The 12,663-nt window shown below is 41.5% G+C and overlaps 1 protein-coding gene and 1 pseudogene across 3 annotated transcripts in view; one reads left to right on the forward strand and one right to left on the reverse strand.

The window, feature by feature from the left end:
* Positions 1 to 367: 367 nt before the first annotated feature.
* Positions 368 to 12,663, forward strand: part of Dnal1 (dynein axonemal light chain 1) — a 28,175-nt gene continuing 15,879 nt past the window's right edge. Inside the window, exons 1-3 of one of the 3 annotated variants that reach the window (XM_021178986.2) lie at positions 368 to 452; positions 7,798 to 7,836; positions 10,645 to 10,754. In XM_021178986.2, coding sequence (XP_021034645.1) covers positions 450 to 452; positions 7,798 to 7,836; positions 10,645 to 10,754 — 152 coding nt within the window. In that variant the 5' untranslated portion in view covers positions 368 to 449. Of the gene's footprint in view, positions 453 to 1,102; positions 1,526 to 5,792; positions 5,938 to 7,797; positions 7,837 to 10,644; positions 10,755 to 12,663 lie in introns of those variants that run through there. The other 2 variants (XM_029484895.1, XM_029484894.1) reach the window with 2 other exon arrangements.
* Positions 5,672 to 7,370, reverse strand: LOC110307270 (annotated as a pseudogene).

Here is a 12,663-nt window from a genome sequence, read left to right on the forward strand (position 1 = left end):
GAGTTCTCCTTGGAGGATCTAGAATAAGGAAATGAGAAGTTCATAGTTTAATTCTGGATACTGAGCAAGACCGTCTGCCTAAATTACCTTTCTCGTCATTTTTCCAGGGAAGGACTTAAAAAAAAAAGTTCTTTTATATCAGAAATGCAAATGTTATCAGGAGGTCTGAAAGTTGCGAGTTTAAGGCAATATTGGCTTTGGGAAAGTACATCAACTACTTGCGTGGGTAGTTGAGGGCTCGTCTACACCTCCGCACCTGCTCAGCGGAGAGAGGTTGGAGGACCCGGGGGGGCCGCCAGCCGTCCCACAATGCTCCGCTCGCGCCACCCAAAAGGCGGAGAGAAAGGACCGCTGCCAGTGCAGCCAAGACGGAGAGCTCCAGAGGCGCGCCTGCGCACTGACGTCGGCGGGCCCTAGCAACCAGAGCAGTGACGGTAGCAACCGCCGGAATGGTGAGTACCCTCCAGGCCTCGCAGCCAAACCCGAAAGGAGATTGAGAGTGGAAAAAGGGGTTACTGTGGGGTGCGGAGGGTGGTGGGGTCCTGGCACCGCGGGTAGGAGGAGGAAGGCATTGCTGGCTTCCCAGAGCCGCAGGCCCAAGGCCGGAGCTGCCCGGGCGGGGGCGGGGGGTGGTCTGTGGAGAGGGAGGCCAGAGGCTGACAGGAAGTTAGGTTAAAGCTGGAGGGACTCTGACAGAAGACAAGGCAAGACAGCTGGGAATTCTCGGGAGAGTGGATTGGAGGGGGAAAGGTGATAGGATGGGCGCTGTGATAAAGAGATCTCTTTGTATAACCGTGATTTTAACTCTCCTCCCCCTCTGGTGGGATGGAGGGGTCGGGGCTGGTTACAGAGATCTCCAGCGGCAGCCTAGTTAGCTGTGCCCGGTTGTCCTCGGAGAGAAAGTGAGTCCTGCTATTAGGAGACGCTGTTCAAACTCTCTCTCTGATGGATTTATCAGGCCAGTGTCCCTCCAGTTCCAACATGACTAAATATGATCTTCATTGGAATGCAGATTTTTTGTTGTTGTTGTTTATAATACGACAGGGGGTTCCGGAATGTGTGGTTTCAACCATGCACCCCAAGTAACTCTGAAATTGGGGAGCATCTCACCACACTTTGAGAAACGCTGGTGGTTTAGGTTTGTTGTCTACCCGTAGTCTTCACAAGGTTCTCATGAAGCAACAGTTTTAACTAATGACGCTTGTCGCCATGGAAAACGTACCCCTTTTGCTTACATACTTGATATTTCAAGCTATAAGTTTGAACACGATTTCAGATCCAACCCAGCCAGAATTATTTAGCAAAGTATAAGGTTGACTTGCTGACTGGAGATGTTGAATATTGGGGGTCACTTGTTGAGTGGTTTGCCTAGCATTCATGGAGCTATAGATTCAATCCCGAGCACCACGTATGTATCTAGCAGAGTGGTACATACCTTCTTATCCCAGGACTCAGAAGGTGGAGGCAGGAGGACCCGAAGTTCATGGTCATTCTCAGTCCGAGATGAATAAGACACTGGCTCAAGGTGTGTGTTTGGGAGGGGGATAGGCATGTAACTCAGTACTGAAACTAGTAAAGCACTTTCCTAGCATGCAGGAGACCCTAGATTGGATCGCCGACAATGCACAGGAAAAGAAAATCAGAAACAAAACAGTGTAATTAGTAATTGTGAGAGTGTGTGCCCGTGTGTGTGTGTGTGTGTGTGTGTGTGTGTGTGTTTCCAGTGCTATATCAACGCACAGAAATTAAGCCTACGGTGTTAGGATAATGAAGAAGTCATGTTCCCTCATACTGACTGCATAGTGGTAGTCTGGTTCCTTCAGAAATACAGGTCCACGTACTACTTGAATTTTTTTAAAGTATGGGCCACCATACCTGGCCATTTATTTTTAGACTTGTTATTCCACTATGTGTACAGGCACCTGTGGAGTCCCTCTCCTCCTGGAACTGGAGTTACAGCTGGTTGTGAGTCAGTCAGGGTAGGTGCTGGGAATTGAACTCCGGTCCTCTGCAATATAGCCATGAATAGTCTCAACTGCTGAGATCTCTCCAGCCCCTGAATTTTTTTTTTTAAAGTAGCTTCCAAAGTCTTGTTTATGATAGTTTCCCAGAAAAAAAAAAATGAATGTGTTTTACATTCAAACTGCAGTTTCTGAGTCTGGAGACATGGCTCAGAGAAGAAAATAAAGGCATTTGGCTGCCAAGTCTGATGGCCTGAGTTTGGTCCCTGGGACCGACGTAGATAATTGATGGCATCTTTCATTTTCTGTTTTGAAGACAGGGTCTCTCTGTGTAGCTTAAGCTTGCATTGGATTTGTTATGAATCCTTTGCCAGCCTAAAAGTTTTGACCCACGACCTACTGCATCCTAAGATCACAGGCATATGATACCATGCTTGGCAACTCTTCCTTCTTTGTTTGTTTGTTTGTTTCTTTCTTTCTTTCTTTGTTTCTTCCTTCCTTCCTTTCTTTCTTTTTTTAAGATTTATTTATTTATTTTTATGTATATGAGCACTGTAGCTGTACAGATGATTGTGAGCCATCATGTGGTTGTTGGGAATTGAACTCAGGACCTCTGCTCTCTCCAGCTCCACCAGCTCAGGCCCAAAGATTCATTCACTATTATATATAAGTACACTGTAGCTGTCTTCAGACACACAAGAAGAGGGCATCAGATCTCATTACAAATGGTTTTGAGCCACCATGTGGTTGCTGGGGTTTGAACTCAGGACCTTCAGAAGAGCAGTCAGTGCTCTTAACCGCTGAGCCATCTCTCTGCAACTCTTCTTTCTTGATGGTGTATGAAGTAAGGGTGTTATTTAATTAATGGAGGTTTTATATTTGAAGAAATGGAGTGGTAGGATACCTTTTTTTGCCCCCTGCAGATTCCACCAGCCAGAAATTATCTGGAGCCGAGGAGAATTAAATCCTTTGCATGACCTCTGATCTTACCTAGCCAGCTCGACCCACTCATGATGGCCTCTTGCTCCTTTAGGAATTTTTGTCTCCTATCTGAAAGAGGAACCAGTATCTCACAGCAATTTATATTGGAAGAAATAGGTAGATTGCAACTGGGCGTGGTGGCGCACGCCTTTAATCCCAGCACTCCGGAGGCAGAGGCAGGCGAATTTCTGAGTTCGAGGCCAGCCTGGTCTACAGAGTGAGTTCCAGGACAGCCAGGACTACACAGAGAAACCGTGTCTCAAAAAAAAAAAAAAAAAAAAACCAAAAAACAAAACAAAACAAAAAAACAAAAAGAAAGAAAGAAAGAAATAGGTAGATTGCTTCTAACGCTGTTCCTGCAATGTTGCGAAAGTGTTCTTTTATGTGGTCCTTTTTTATGGGCCCAAGCAAGGATTTCACTGGGAAGGAGTGTTTAGTCAAAGGTCTATGTGTACTTCATTTTCCTTTTCTGGGATGTGTAGAACAGTTTCCACCTCCTCCACCATTGCCTAGGAGTTTCCATTTCTCTAAATTCTGGCCAACTTTTGCTAATCTGAAGATGTATATATATGCATATATATATGAAATTCTATTGTTTTACTATTAAGTTTTCTGATTTTCAGTGAATACAAACACTTGATAGTCTAATTGGTTGCCTGGGGTTGGCTATCTATGAATTGTTAATTCATAGTTTTGCTAATTTAAATTTTTTTTGTTTGTGAATTTTAGTAACTTCTTGTATATTCCACATGCCGTCATGGTCTTATATCAGTTTCAAGCAGAAACTGCCTTGTCCCGATTTTGTTGTTAGCTTTGTCAGTGTGCGGTCCACTTACTGAACCATTTGTACTCACAGACATTGAGCATCATCTGCACTCGGTGATGGTTTAATCTCCTCCTTTTGATCATTCCAGTTTGTACTGCTTTTATTACAACATTGACAAAGAACCCTTGTGTTAAACTAGCAGCGATAATGGACATCCTTGACGTGTTTGAGATCTTAAAGAAAATCATTGTAATGTGGTCCCAGTCGTTCATATTGTTCTCTCCACATACATGCATATGACCCAATGCCATTAATTACCTTAACTTTCTAACATATTATTTACTTTACTTAGTACTTATTTTGTTTATATTTACTTATCTTTGTATATGTTATATTTACTTACTTTATGTATGAATATGGTATATGTATGGTATGTATGATATAGATAAGGTTTATACATATGCATGTGCATATTTTATACACACACATATATACAGCTACTTCCTTGAATAGATTTTAAATTAAGTTCTAGGAAGGCAGGAATCTGTTTCGCTCATTGATATGTCAAAGTCAAATAGAAAGCCAGACATGATTGTGCACACCTGTCATCTCAGAACTCAGAGGAAAAAAAAACATAGAAGAGTGCTAGTCACAAAGTAGACATGCAGTGCACAGTTGTGGAACTAACTGGGTTCCCTGAAGCATGGTATTTGTTTCAGTTTAACTCTCACCTGACAGCTTTTATTGTGCAGTGTAGAATGTGTATGTTTTCCTACACTTACTGAAGTAAATGTGATTCCCTCCATCCATTAATTAATGATCGACTCTTAGAGATTGGTCTGTTTTGCTTGTATTGTTGAGGTAAACTTCCTTCCTTCCTTTCTTTCTTTCTCTTTCTCTTTCTCTTTCTCTTTCTCTTTCTCTTTCTCTTTCTCTTTCTCTTTCTCTTTCTCTTTCTTTCCTTCCTTCCTTCCTTCTGTCTGTTCTTCTTTCTTCTTTTTTGAGGCACAGTTTCTCTGTGTAGCCCTGGCTGTCCTGGAACTCACTCTGTCTACCAGGCTGGCCTCGAACTCACAAAGACCTTCCTGCCTCTGCCTCCTGAGTACTGAGAGTAAAGGCGTGTGCCACCACTATCTGGCCAAGATAAACTATTTGATCATGGTCATTAATGGTCACTACACATCGTCATTGGCTTTGAAGATTCTGATGATGTCTCTAGAATCTAATAGAATCAAATCTGTATTGAAAAATCAAGAGGGCTCTGTGCTGTGGCTATGACAGTTTACGGTCTCCTCACAAATGTGCAGCTTCCCCACATTTCCTGGTTTTGAAACAATTTGTGTAACAAATAATATTTGTTCTCGAAAAGTTATTAGGATTCACTTGTAAACTGCGTAGGCTTGGAACTTAGTGGGAAGAGAACAGACTAAGTCTCTGATTCCATTTGAATGCTTTAAATATTACAGTCTGTTCAAAGTTTTTAATAATTGGGGCTATTTTTTCCAGGAATACATATGTTGTTTATGTCTCAAAACAATTGCTGTATTTTGCTTCTAAATATTTTATTTCTAGAATCTCTGAAATATGTAGTTATTAATATATCTCATATTCTTTACTTTATTTATTTATTTTTTGGTTTTTCAAGACAGGGTTTCTCTGTATAGCCCTGGCTGTCCTGGAACTCACTCTGTAGACCAGGCTGGCCTCAAACTCAGAAATCTGCCTGCTTCTGCCTCCCAAGTGCTAGGATTCTAGGATTAAAGGCGTGCCCCACCACTGCCTGGCATATTCTTTATTTTTAATTTACATGTTTTTCATTTTTGCTCAGTCAAGCTTGCAGGAGATATAAAAACCTCCTTTTAGTATTTTTAATCTTTTCTGGCTTGACTTCTTCCTTTTTTTTTTTTTTTTTTTTTTTTTTTTCAGTTTGCACTGATAACTTTTTAAAGAATTTTTAACCTCCTTTTTTTTTTTTTCAGCTTTTAGCAACTTTATTTTCCTTCCATCTTTTTTCCCTTTGCTCAGGCGTCTGCACAACAGCTCAGGACCACTCAGTGGTGGCTCCAACCCACTTAGTGGCCTGCGCTGTAGGAGCTGCTGATCAATCCTCAGTGGCTAGCTGCACACTCCAGTCTTCCGTGGGGAACTGCTGGATGGGCACAGAGGGAACCTGCACACCCTCAGACCAGTCGGCCACCTCAGGCTGAGCAGCAGTGAACTCAGGAGCTGGTGCGGTCCGTTCACCCTGGAATTCCTCCTTGGTCACAGCCTTCTCAGCAGCAGCCTGCTCCTCCTTCTCAGTCTCCTCTGGGTCTCTGTAGAAGTAAAGATCAGGCATGACCTCCCAGGGGTGCTCATGGGAGATAGTACCTCGAATGCGGAGTACTTCCCTGGCCAGCATCCATCACATCAGACCCACTGAGTGTGCTCCCTTGTTGTTGCATGGGATGGCAATGTCCACATAGCGCAGGGGAGAATCTGTGTTACACAGAGCAGTGGTGGGCAGGTTGACATAAGAGGCCTCTGTGAGTGGCTGATGGTCAGCCCTGGGATCGGTCACCACTAGAAGTCGTGGCTCCCTGAAGGCTGCTTGGATCCAGTCTTATACCATGTTTTCTGGCAATACCAATGATGATAGAAGTTTCCTATCAAATTTTGGCTTCCCCTTTCTATCCCATCATTGGATCCCGGGGATTGGTGTTGGGCTTTGGGCATGGAAAGGAAGCATTCTGACCATTGAAGTATATCTCAGCATTTTCTTTTTTTCTTTTTGAATTCATAAGACCCTTTTTGATAAAAGAGTTATTAGTACAGAATTCTACTTTCTATATATAGTAATATCTTACTTTTTTTCTTTTAGCTGTTGTTAATGAATCCTCTTAATTAATTTATTTTTATTTATTTATTTGTTTGTTTATTTATTTATTTATTTATTTTGGTTTTTCAAGACAGGGTTTCTCTGAGTAGCCCTGGCTGTCCTGGAACTCACTCTGTAGACCAGGCTGGCCTCGAACTCAGAGATCCACTTGCCTCTGCCTCTCAGGTGCTGGGATTAAAGGCATGTGCCACCACTGCCAGGCCTCTTAATTTATTAAGGACATCTTCTGTTATATGCTTTCAAAGTTTTTAATATCCTAAATTGAAACAAAGATGCTATTCATTATTAGATGAAACATTTTATGTTCTACTAAGAAAAATAAATTAGAATTAAATTATACCAGATACTTTTCTGTTATTTAGAATATTTATTTTGTACTTGATTTTTAAGATTCCTTTTTATTGTGTTTAATCGTGTCTCTGTGTGTGTGTGTGTGTGTGTGTGTGCGCGTGTGCGTGTGTGTGTGTGTGTGTGTGTGTGTATGAGTGGTCAGAGGTCCAGATCCCCAGGAATTGAAGTTACAGATGGTTGAGCTGCTCTGCATGGATGCTAGGAGCTGAACTAGGGTCCTCTGGAAGAGCAATAAGTGCTCTTAATAACTGAGAGCCCTCTTTAGCCTCCTTGTACTTATTAATAGAGTTCTTTATTAAGAATTCTTTTTAAATATATTTCTCTCTGCTAAATATTCTTTTACATATATTTTTATTTGTAAAATATAATGCTTCTTTTCCATGTGCAAAGCCCTAGAGCCGGTTTTTTGGATCAGGTTACCCTTTGCAGACATGAAGAAGAAATATATATTATAATAAAATTGTTAATATTTTTCTAAAATTTTACCACAGCTATCTTGCCTCAGTGACTGTAAATTGTTCATAATTAGAATGTGCGTTTTGATGTTAAGATATATAAAAATGTATAGACTCAGTGGAAAATATCTATTTTAATATCAAATACTGAAAGCTATTTATTTATAAACCAAGTTGGAATAAAATATTTGGATATGACACAATAATTTCCACATTTTCCCTAAGAAGTATTTAAGGAAATCACTGGGTTCTCAGGAGATTAATTGTGCTTATATCTTACAATTTCAAAGAAAGAATTGAATGCTTTAATGGTAGAAGCCAAGGCCAGTAATTATTGCATTAAGGCTGAATCAACAAATCTCAGCACTGAACGCTGCCTGTGCTTCTCCCCTCCCCCCCCTTAAGGCAAAAGCAACAACGATCAAAGAAGCCCTGTCCAGATGGGTGAGTAGACGACTCTTCCTTCTTCTAGAAACTATACGAGGGAAATGTGAACTGTTGTTTACATCTGACCATTCAGCACAAGAGATTTTTTTGGTTTGGGGACTGTGGTAGTAGATTCCTGAGCCTACACAAGTAATGAAATTGTATATGAGTTAACATACAGTATAAATATTCACACGTATAAACACAAACGATACCAGGCAGATTGTGGAAAATCTGAGTAAGTGCTGGATTATCAGTAACAATATCCTGGCTGTGGTATTTTATAGTTCTGCTGAACATTACCACTGGGGAAAATTGGACAAATGATCTCTTTGGGGAGTGTGTGTGTGTGTGTGTGTGTGTGTGTGTGTGTGTGTAGTGGTGCTGGGATGGATGAACCCAGGGATTACTCACACTAAGCAAGTGCACTGCATGCCATTCTCTGCTAAATAGTTCATGACTCTGATTTACTGTCTTAACCACTGAGCCATGCATCTCTGTAGCTAGACTTTGGACAAAAATCTGTCAGCAGCCTAGGTATCTGGGAAATAGACAAAAGTGAACAGGATAATGAGATGTTTGAATTCTAATTTTAGTGCCTATACATTTTTGTGTTTATTCTAACTGCATTTAAGGATTCATTCCTTGGGTCTGGGCAGGTGGCTCAGTAGTGAAAGTGTTTGTTGCATAAGTCCAGGACCTGAGTTCACATCCAGCACCCATATACAACACCAGGTGCAGTAGCCCCTGTAAATCCCAGTGCAGAGAGGCAGAGACTGGAAGATTCCTAGGATCACCAGCCAGGAGCTGCTTCTGTGAGCACCAGGTTTAGTGGGAGACACTGCCTCAAAACTGCAGGACAGTGTTAGGGATGAACCCCAACTGGGAGACTAGATGCTCTCTTGGTGTGCACAAAGCCCTGGGTTTGATCCCCAGCACCACATACATTGGTGCAGGGTGGTACATGCCCATAATCTTAGCGCTCAGGACATGGAAGTGGTATGAACCTAAGTTCAAGGTCACACTTGACTGTGATGTGTTCATAGTCAGCCTGGGATACAAAAGACCCTGGCTCCAAAAGCCAAAACTAAATATATAAGTAAGTAAGTAAGACAGTGATTGAGGAAAACACCCAATATCAGTCTCTGGCTTTTATAGGTGCACTTGTGCAAGCACACTCACACATGCTCACACAGACACTCACACACATACATACATACACATGTACATTTCTCTGCTAAATAGTTCATAAAATTTGTTAAAGGAGCAGTGTGGGCTAAACTCAGATTTAGTTTTCTTAAATTGTATTTTAGGACTTAATCTTACCTATTCATAACAGCTAATGTTTGGTTTTGCTTTGTTTTGGCTAAATATAGTTTCAGTTCATAGATTCTATCCAGTAGTCTTTAAGGTTAAGATCTTTGTAGGCATTAAGCATGGTTTTTCATTGATTAACCAAATATTCTCTTTTTTAAGATTTGAAAGTCTTTTTTTTTTGTTTTTTCGAAAGTTTTTTTTAAAGATCTATTTATTATTATATGTAAGTACACTGTAGCTGTTTCAGACACACCAGAAGAGGGCGTCAGATCTCATTACGGGTGGTTGTGAGCCACTCTGTGGTTGCTGGGATTTGAACTCAGGACCTTCTGAAGAGCTGTCAGTGCTCTTAACCACTGAGCCATCTCTCCAGCCCCATTTAAAAGTCTTTTTTATTTTATTTTATTGGTTTTTTTTTGAGACAGGGTTTCTCTTTCTCTGTGTAGCCCTGGCTGTCCTGGAACTCACTCCATAGACCAGGCTGGCCTCAAACTCAGAAATTTGCCTGCCTCTGCCTCCCAAGTGCTGGGATTAAAGGTGTGCCTTCAGACACCCCAGAAGAGGGCATCAGGTTTCATTACAGGTGGTTGTGAGCTACCATGTGGTTACTAGGGATTTGAACTCAGGACCTTCTGAAGGGCAGTTAATACTCTTACCCACTGAGCCATCTCAGCAGCCCCCGATTGCATTCAATCTTATCTGAATTGTAAAAATTTATCATAATCGCTCTACTGTGCAGAGAACACTCCAGCTTGCTCCTCCTATCTGGCTAATTTTGTCTTTTCTCCCCATTTTTCCCAGCCTCTGGTAACTATTAGTCTACTCTTTATGAGATAAGATCAACTTTTTTAACCTCCACGCATGAGTGAAATGTGAAATATTTGTCCTCTAGGCCTTTGGCATTTCATCCAAAATAAACAAGTCCTCTAGGCCCGTCATGTTGGCACAAATAACCCAGCCCTTACTGAAGATCTACTAAGCGTTAGGTTCCTTTATCCTAACCTAGAAATGTGGCAAAATGTTGACATCGAGAGGCTGGGGAAGTACTTAGCTGGGAAAGTGCTTGCTGCAAAGGCACCAAGACGTGAGTTCAGACCCCAGAAGCATGTGAGATGCTGGGCCCAGCTCTAGGGCTTGAGGGAAGGAGGATATGGAGATAGGAGATCCACCTGCCTCTGCCTCCTGAGCGCTGGTGTTAGAGGCATGCACCACCTCCACCCAGTCATTGTTTAATAGGCTCTTAAAGGACTTAAATATTACAAATAGAATTCTTTTCTGCTTATATCCATTTGTAGGGCTTAACAGTTATGTGGCCCAGGTACATAGAGGCTTGGCTATAAGACAACTAAGTACAAATGCCAATAAGTAAATGGGGATTATCATCTAAGTTATTAAAGTATAGTAATTATTTTGAAACAAACATTTTGGAAGGCCTTATGAGATTCTGACTTCTTTTGTTTCACATTACAACTAAGGATCATTTTGTGCCAAATTTATTTTTTTCCATAGGAAGAAAAGACTGGTCAGAAGCCATCTGATGCCAAAGAAATAAAGCTGTATGCCCAGATTCCCCCCATAGAGAAGATGGACGCATCTCTATCCACACTTGGTAACTGCGAGTAAGTTGCTGTTCTTCACCCTCTTATTGTTGTAACGTTTTCTTTCCTTTTCATATACAAACTGTAAAAATATTTGCTTTCTGTGGTCTTTGTTGTTGTTTATTATAATTTCTCACTTGACAAAGCCAAATGTGAAAACTTATTGGTTTATGAAATTATTTGATAGAGTGATACTGAACAATACAACATTTTTTTGTGCAGCTTTTATAAAATATTCGTAAATAGAAGTTTCCTAGCCTTTTGGGAGAAGCTAAATAACACAATAAATTATTACTTTGTTATGCAGCCTACTTCCTAAGCAGAGGGATAGTAGTTCAAAGTTAACCTAGGCAACTTATCAAGACTGTGCCTCAGAATAAAATAAAAATCTCAGAATAAAATAAAAATAAAACAGCCTGGGAAGGAAACTGGAGAGATGGTCATTGGTCCAAGCACTTGCCAAACCCTGAGAACTGGAGTTCACATCTCCAGAACTCATGTCAGTGTTTGGTGATTCCAAACTCAAAGGGCAGAAACAAGGGATTCCTAGAGCAAGCTTGCTGTATCAGTGTGCTCTGAGTCTGATTGAGAGAGCCTGACTCAGTGAACAAGGTGGAAGAGTGATGGATGGGGATTCATCAACAGCAGGCCTCCACCTGTGTGTGCACACATGCACATCCTACACACATGGTAAAAGGTAGGCTGGAGGTCAGACTCAGTAGAAGAGGACTTGTCTAGCATTTGCAAGGCCTTGAGTTCCACCCACAGTACAGCAGTACAATAGTAAAACAAACTTCACAGTCCATGTCTTTCTCTTGTAAAGTTACCCACCAAAGTAAAAATCATGTTTATTTACTAGTTGCCCAAGAGATCACCCCTTAAAAACAAAACAAAACTTTAAAGTACAGTTCAAAATGGAAAATACAGTAAGTATGAAAAAAGGGAATTAACATTCACCTAAGTTATAATACACTGTGGACCTAGTATTAGCATTTTGAGAATAATTGTAATTAGCCTGGGTATGGTGGCACATGCCTATAATCTCAGGCCCTGGAGGGAGGCTGATGCCAAAGGATCTTAGCACAGGGTCACATGAGGTCCTGTCGCATAAAAAGAAACAAAAAATTCTAATTGGGACCAAATTATACTTATTTTATATTTTTACTTTCTAGGTCTTTTAATGTCAGGTTGATATTAATTCCTTTCATTTTCTTTCTAAGCATTCCATATGGTTTTCAGCAGGGTTTTTTTTTTTTTTTTTTTTGGTTTTTCGAGACAGGGTTTCTCTGTGTAGCCCTGGCTGTCCTGGAACTCNCTTTGTAGACCAGGCTGGCCTCGAACTCAGAAATCCGCCTGCCTCTGCCTCCCGAGTGCTGGGATTAAAGGCGTGCGCCACCACGCCCGGCTCAGCAGGGTTTTATAGCTAACTTGAAACAGTACTTTGAGACATTATACCCCATGCTTCCTTGTCTCTGGCCAGGCTGTAGAATACTCTAGAGTCCCTGGGGTTCTTCCTGTCCTTCAGCCTGTGTTAATCTAATCAGGGTCCCTTCACTTGCCCTTCCTGGGGGAGAGAAGCCCAGTCCCAGCTTCACAGAAGCATAATGTCTCCTAACCCAACCTTAACGTCTTATTTACAGTAAGCGAACTGGACCGTTCCTGGACACAAACCTGCTAGACTGATAGCTTTGGCTTAAAAGGAAAAGCAAACATATTTAGCTGCTGAGCACCACTTGTTCCTTGTGGTGAAAGCATGCCATAGCACAGGGTAAAACATTTTGCTGCCACTATGAATTCCAAGTAATGAAAACCTGTTTTTATCATAAAGCCATCTGAAAGGCAGCGGGTCTGGGGTTGGTTTGTGCAATGCAGCAAAGCATGTTCACAGGACACAGGCAGAGCCGGGTCGGCCTGCTCGGGCTTTTACGGA

Source organism: Mus caroli, chromosome 12 (genome assembly GCF_900094665.2).
Source record: "Mus caroli chromosome 12, CAROLI_EIJ_v1.1, whole genome shotgun sequence".
Classification (NCBI taxonomy): domain Eukaryota; kingdom Metazoa; phylum Chordata; class Mammalia; order Rodentia; family Muridae; genus Mus; species Mus caroli.